The 7,321-nt window shown below is 47.2% G+C and overlaps 1 protein-coding gene across 3 annotated transcripts in view; it reads right to left on the bottom strand.

The window, feature by feature from the left end:
- Positions 1 to 1,937: 1,937 nt before the first annotated feature.
- The window catches only part of RBPMS (RNA binding protein, mRNA processing factor), a 185,899-nt gene continuing 180,515 nt past the window's right edge, over positions 1,938 to 7,321 (bottom strand). For 2 of the 3 annotated variants that reach the window (XR_010127163.1, XM_054497943.2), the window contains exon 8: positions 3,440 to 3,557. Coding sequence is in view for 1 of the 3 variants with exons in the window: in XM_054497944.2 (XP_054353919.1) it covers positions 3,437 to 3,557 (121 nt within the window). In the remaining 2 variants the exon portion in view is untranslated. Of the gene's footprint in view, positions 3,558 to 7,321 lie in introns of all 3 variants that reach the window. The other variant, XM_054497944.2, reaches the window with a different exon arrangement.

Here is a 7,321-nt window from a genome sequence, read left to right as displayed (position 1 = left end):
TCTTGCCCAAAGCGCTCAGAAACAACAAGTTGAATTTGGACATGGTGGCACACGCCTATAGTCCCAGCTACTCAGGAGGCTGAGGCAGGAGGATGGCTTGAGTCCAGGAGTTCGAGGCTGCAAGTGAGCTGTGAATCTGCCACTGCACTCCAGTCTGGAGACCCCGTCTCTTAAAAAAAAATTACTTCTTTATGTCATCTTGACAGACACCAAGAATTCTTGTGTATTGGAACACAGAATTCAGGGATGGGGCAGTTAACAATTGCAAGCTAGTCCATGAAAGTAGGGTGGACACACGTGCATGCCCTGGGTCCAGGTGAGTCTGAAGCCCAGGTGTGATTAATTGGCAATGTAATGTTCACTTTGTGAATTGCAAGGTTCTTTTCAAATTCCTTTAATTTGTAATGTTGTTATAGACATGGAAAGCATGGTATTTAATTTCAGATGCCACTTTTATAGTTGTATCAGTTCGACATTAACAAGGGTTCATTTGGTAATCACACAAAAAGATGGGCTTAGTTACCATCTTTCTGGAGCCTACAAATTGGGACATTTTGCATGGGAGCAAGAGCAAACAGCCTGCCTTTTTCTTATTCCAAGTTCTTATTCCAAAAGACATACTGCATTCATTCCTGTTCAATAGAGTGACAAAAAGGGTAACTTTGCATAGACCCTAATGAAGTTGGGGCTGGTGAGTGGAAATATATCTGGAGGTCACACTAGGTTAGTAAATACCATCCAGACTTGTCACTTGCACATCATGAATGACTGTCATCAGCATGGGGAAGATCGGGGTGCTCATCCATCCCAAGGCCCCCTGTAAAAAATCATAGGTGACTTGTGTTCAGCCAGTGACTGGCTGGGATGGAGTCCGGGCAGTCCCGAGGCAGCAAAGCCCCTTAAGAACTCACTAGCCTCCATTCCTTAGCTGTTTGGCCAATCTCTGGTGCCTATGAGTTGGAGCTCACAGGTGGACCAAAGGCAGATCAGGCGGGCCTGAGAGCCATGCTGGCGTGGCCTTCTAAGCCTGGGCCCAGGAAAGCTTTTGGCCTTCTACAGTTACATGAGTTGGAAGGCAATGGACACAACCTACGTTTGGTGGCTAAGCTCTTCTGCAGGCAGGCTGTGAGAGCTTCACTGCGGGTCATCTCAGTACCCAGCAAGACTCAGTAGTGGTTGTTGCGACTGCTTGAATGTTTTTTTTTTTGCTTTCTCCTTTTGGGGGAAAAAGAGTAGGTGAGAGTGTATATAAAAGACGATAGTCTTGGCAATTGGTGCCTGGTTTTCCACTTTTTTTTTTTTTTTTTAATTTTTTGTGGTTTTGGAGACAGGGTCTTGCCCTGTTGCCGAGGCTTCAGTGCAGTGGAGCAGTCATGGCTCACTGCAGCCTCGACCTCTTGGGCTCAAGTTGTCCTTCCTCTGTGGTCTGCTGAGTAGCTAGGACCACAGGTGCTAGTATGCCTGACTGATGTTAAAACTGAGGGTCTTGCTGTGTTGTCCAGGCTGGTCTCAAACTCCCGGGATCAAGCAAGCCTCCTGCCTCAGTTTCCCGGTGTTAGGATTAGAGGTGTGAGCCACCATGCCTGGGGTAAGATATATTTAAGTCAGCAGAAAACCCAAGTGACATTTTAATGTAATTCAGATAATCCTGAGTCAAGCTTTGTAGGCCAAGATAGATGAGGGGCCTCCCTTGAGGTCCCTCTGCCTCTGGTGTCATTGTTGGTCACCAGCCGCTGTGGTCGTGCCTTTGCACTTATTCTCTCTCTGGCTTTCCTCGGTGTCTGCTTCCTCCTTTAATTTCTTTGTGCCTAAGCTTAATGGCCAATGCTTAGCTCTGCTGAAGCCTGAAAATGGGAACGAAATCTGTTGGCCTCTTGTCTGCAGTGTGGGATATATGTAGTTGGTCTTGCTAAAAAAGAATTTGTCAAGCAATGGTGTGACAGCTGGAATAAGCACTTTATTTTTTAAAAATGACAATAGAAAAGTACCTTTAAACAGTTATAAAAGCATAATAGACTGCAGAAGTGGCTGTTTTCCTTAGAGAGGAGTACAGGCATCTCACCAAGAGCCAATTGGCACTGAGGGCATAGGCAGGTCCTTGAACACCAAAGTGGATCCATCACAAGTCCTCGAGCTAACTGCCCTTTCCCCTTATTTATGGTAAGAAAGAGCCCCTCACTCCTGGCCTTGGTTTTTTGTGTTGACCTTTAAAAGCTTCGTGACATCTTTATATTTCTAATGGAAAATAACAAAACAAAAACCCAAACCAACCAGGTAATCATGACATTGAAATTTTCAACATAAGCCGAGCAGATCAATAGGAAAGACTGTGATTGTGTTTGGCAGCTGAATTTAGGTCAGTGTGGTTTTACAAATGGCTTCTGTACAAGGGGAGAGGTTGAGCTGTCATGAACTCTGGAGATGTGTCAACTGACAACACCAGACTGACTTTGGCTTTGACGAAGTCTGAATAGAACTGGTTCCAAATGCCCACAGCCTCCGTCTCCTGTGCGGTGTGGCAGGTCGTCTCACAGTGAGCACACGCCATTTGGGAGCTCATGGTATGTGGTCAGTTTGGCCCAGTGCTGCCAAGAGTTGGGAACACCAGCTCAGTTCAGCCGATGTTTTGCAAACATCACTTTGGAGATAGAGACATGAGCTGCCCACTGCAGCCAAGTGGGTTGGACACAGCCAACCCCTTTATGGGCCAGGGCTGGCCTCCCAAGCCAAGGTTTTCCCTTACCAGTGAGGCGGGCTCTGCACTTCCACTGGGGGAGCAGGGATGCGGGGCTGGCTTGTGGAAGGTAGGTTAGGCATCGAGTGCCTACACATACAGGAGAGTGGAAACATAAAACTGCACAAACTCACACTTGGCACACAGTTGATATAGTCACAGCTGGAGCTGCCAGGGCTTTCTCAGGGCACACCCAGCAGTTCTTACCAACGATGTTTTCTTGCCCAGTTGTGAATAAGCCATAGGTAGAAGCTCCTGGAGGCTTCTGGTTGATTGTCTTGCAGGGCTGTTCTACTAGAACTGGGATCCTAGACCTAACACTGCAAATAACAGTTCTGTTTCTAACATCTAACACCACGCTACTAAATTTACCCTGGACTCTGGCCAGGCACAAATTTCTATATATTCACAATACAATTCAGGAAATTTTGATAATATTTGGAAACATGCCTCAAACATGCAACTTACTTCAGAGGAAAAAAATAGATATTTTTAATTACAAGCATTCAAAAGTCAAGAACAAAAACTGATCCAAACCAGTGTTAAGATCGTCCATCCCAGCATACTTAAAATGTTTGGTATAAAAATACTAACTTTTCTTTGTTTTATTGTTGACTTCTCTTACGTTTCGTTTGAAAATATCTCCAAACTGTACAGACATTTCAGACCATGCATTCACAAATAACACGCTATTTCTTACAATTATACAGTGTAAAAGAGTAAAACATTTTTATTATATTTTTTTCTTCGAGAAAAACAGATGTGTGATAGAGGCTGTGACAAAGTCTTGAAGGGATCAAAACTGGGCAAGGTTTTTTCAAGCCTGAAACAGAAAGAAAACATGTTAGGAGAGCAGGTGTCAACCCCTCCCTAGTTGCGATGGCTTCGTCCTGGAGATGCTGTGGATGGGAGAATGGATGGGTTAGATGACAGTGTGCGGATTTTGCTGACCACACGTGTCAGTGGTCTCACCTTGATTAGAAACATGGGGCAAGTCCTTGGCTCCCACTCACAGACCCCTACCCTGGCCCAGAGGTTTTCTTGAAACACATCTCAGCTATATTGTATTATTTGGTCACTCCTTTTCCTGCCATCTTACCAGCATGTCACACACGTTTGAGAAGTTGTAGAAAAGGTGTATGCAGAAGGCAATCAATCAGCTCAGCACACACTAGAGTTTTGTACAGGGAGATGCTTATTTGTGTGCGGGAAGAGGCCATAAAGAAAAACAGATAATTACTGATAACCTATTTAAATGTCCCAAGTTAGATTTGGGAAAATGTGTTTTAAAAAGTCCTGAAATGAGAATATTTAGGTGACCACTGAAACATAGCGTATGGGATGAGCTTGTAAATGTTCCTTTCTATACAAATCAAATCTGTCCAATTTGTATCTGACCTGTGACTTTTCACTGCCCAGTTTTTGAATGACAGCATGAGTGGGTAGCAGGTAACGGCCGGGGGAGCAGGGGCAAGCCAGGCAGAGCTTTCCACAGCGGGCCCTGGATACCCCGGACCTTCTCTGTGACGGGAGACTAATACTTGCCTGTCTCTTTAGGTTGTGGCAAATAAATAATGACATTAGTTCTAGCACATCCGCTTAAGTATGCTTACTGTAGACAGCCCTCAAGGCAGCCAAATTCAGACTCATCCCTGTGCACCCCTGGCCTGTCCCTCCCCTTTACACCGACCTCATCTCCTGTCCTCTTGGCTCATCTGCTCCTTCCACTCCACCATCACTATCTTAGGGCCACCTGTGCAGATGTGTGCTTCTACCTCGAATCTTCATCCACTTTGCTTCGGGCAGCATGACAACAACATCCTTAAATCACTCTCCACCCGTGCTCATCTTTCCAGTGGCTTCCAAATCCCTAATACATCCTTCAAGGCCTTCAAAAGCCTGGCTGCAGTCTACTTTCAGCAAGAGCGTGCCGTGCCTGTTCTTACTTCCTCTCCTGTTCTAGTCCCCTCAGCACATACAGGCCCCACTGTCTTTCAGAACTCATGCCTCTGGAGAACTTAAGGGCTTCCTCCTCTGTGCTCCTCACAGGGGTTCTCACTGACCAGGCCACTTTAGCTTCGACAGGGATGATCCTGCATTATTTTCCTGAGAGAGACCTTTTCCTTCTCCTCAAACCCCAGACACAGTCACTTGCAGGTGGCCCAAATGCAAACCCTCCATTCAAACACTTTTAGACTGTAGGACACAAAAAACAGGAGTGGTGGGTCATTTATGGCATGTGGCACTGAGACATGGGCCCCCGGGGTTGATGACGTCTGGCCTGGGAGCAGGCCAGGTGACCCACTTTGGGTTCTGCACACCAGCCCAGGGGCACCCTGAGCCTCCATGGGTAGCTGCGGCCCTGATGAGGGGGATATGGTGGCTCCAGCTTTCCTGGGTAATGACCCACGCAGCTTTCCAATGCCTCAGCCCCTAAGCAGGCGGAATGGCTGCCTAGGAGGGCTAATCTGAAGGGAGAAGGAACATAGGAAGAGGGCGGGAGCAAGTCTGGTTTTCTGGGCCTTCCATAACTGCCATGTAAATGGGATCCTTGCATGGGAAAGGAATGTAGTCACACTACCACAGATGATCCCAGACTGAACAGAAGGTCAAAATGTGGCTATTTCAGTCCCTGTAAACAAGGAGGAGGTTTAGCTAGGAGCGGAGTTCAAACCTTGGAATGTCTTAACAAGGACATTTTAAACAGAATCCAAAGACATCTGGGAACACAGCCCCATGGAGGGATGGCGGGGTCAGGGTTGGGAACGCATAAGGCTCTGATTAGGAGCAGGTTCTCCTCGCGGGGCCTTCCTGGAAGGGGCCGACTATGACATAACAGCTGATGGGACGTCAAGACGGAACAAATCTCCTTATCTCAGGTAAGTGGGAACAGTCCCAGTTTGAAGACACTGGAGGATGTCTCCTGGTCTCTTAAGGAATATTACACAATTCTAAAACACTGCATTTCGGGTCTTTAGTGGAACGCGGGGACAGATGGGCCTGGGGTCAGGATGCCCGCTGCCTGCCCCTCACTCTGCGGTCTCTTCGCACCCAGTCAGGGTCTCGGTCCAATGCCTTGGGAGATTTTTCTCCCAGAGGAAAGCCTCCCTTGATCCATCTGCAGCTCCTTGACCTAATTCCTGAGGATTCCTTCCCCAAGAGTTTCTAAGGCTTCCTAGTTACCAAGTCAGATAAGGCATGTTCTCCCCCCAACTCCAAATAAACATGGGCCATCATGTGGCAAAGGTTCCTAATTAAGAGTGCTTCAGTTTTCATTTAATATCTGTCAGCTTCATCTTCAAAAAATCAGGTACTGATATTAATTTGTAATAAAGAGATTTTCAAATGTGTCATCGAAAAAGTTCACGGTCTCTGGAGCCTCTAGGGGCATGGTCTTCTGCAGTCTGGAACTCCAATGGAGAACAGCCCATCTCTGCCCTCAAAGGGTAGGTCACATAAGCACTGTCGTCTGACCTCAGATTTGGGAAGAGAAAAGCCCCCTCCAAACTTGCCGCTGTAACCCAGGGAAGTCCCCCAAGAAATTGTGAGCCCCACCTTAACACACTGGTGCTGAGAACGCCACTGCTCCCCTTCATGCTGGCTGCTGCCGCTCTCTCAGGCACATCTGGGGCATTTGCAACCTGACCCTCAGCTGCCCCCAGGACCGTGACCCAGACCTGTCCCCTCTTTTCTGTCTCCCACCACTAGGCCCTTCCGTGGCCTACCAGGAAAACTCCTGCTCCTTGCATTGTTGATACTTTGGTTGACTTGCTGCATTTAAAAATCATGATGTCTAACCAGCATTCAAAAATTGCATAAGTGGAAAAAAATGTGCAAGTGGCTTAATTGGTTTTTAAATATCCCCAGGAGGAAGAACAAAATCATGTCTTTTAAAAAAGTTTGAGTGAGTGATGACTATTAAGAGCCTTGACAAAAGGAAAAGCTAGAAGGCCGTGGACCTACTGGGATAGACCCAGCTGCCCTATGTGATGTGAAAAAAGCTTGGGTTAGTGCAAGAAACAGGCACCCCAGGAAAAATGCCCAAAGTGCAGGGTCCGGCTTGCTGTGGGAAAGCTCCCTGGGGTGGTGGGAGGCGGGTCGCCCAGTGTGGCACACACCTAAGGCCTGCTCCTGGGTCGGCACTGAGAGGTATCGTTGGAGTATGAAGTGACTTAAGCCCCTCAAATGCAGCCCCACATCCTTGGCCAGAACTGCTCGGTTCTCTGTCTGTAGCAGGAACCTTGTTCCTTTCAGACTCACCTTTTTTCATAGGCCCCTCAGAGGGATGGAGCCTGCCACTTTATTTAGGCTGAGACATAAACCACCATAGACTCGCCCCTGGCGTTCCTGCCGCTCTAAGCCAGGCTTTCCAGAGACCCAGCAGTAAGGTCACCTCTGGGGATGCTACAAGGAGGATTTTTTTTAGACTACATTTCCTGCTAGTAGCTAACGAACTGAGGAGTGACAGGTGATACCGACTGAAAAGACAGATCACCAAAACTATGAACTACTAAGAGGTCCACAGTCTAGAGAAATTCATTGTGAATTCTGATTCAGTCATGCTCCAAGGTAATTATCCTGTGTCCC

This window comes from Pongo pygmaeus, chromosome 7 (genome assembly GCF_028885625.2).
Source record: "Pongo pygmaeus isolate AG05252 chromosome 7, NHGRI_mPonPyg2-v2.0_pri, whole genome shotgun sequence".
NCBI lineage: Eukaryota > Metazoa > Chordata > Mammalia > Primates > Hominidae > Pongo > Pongo pygmaeus.
This window is presented reverse-complemented; position numbering and strand designations above follow the sequence as displayed.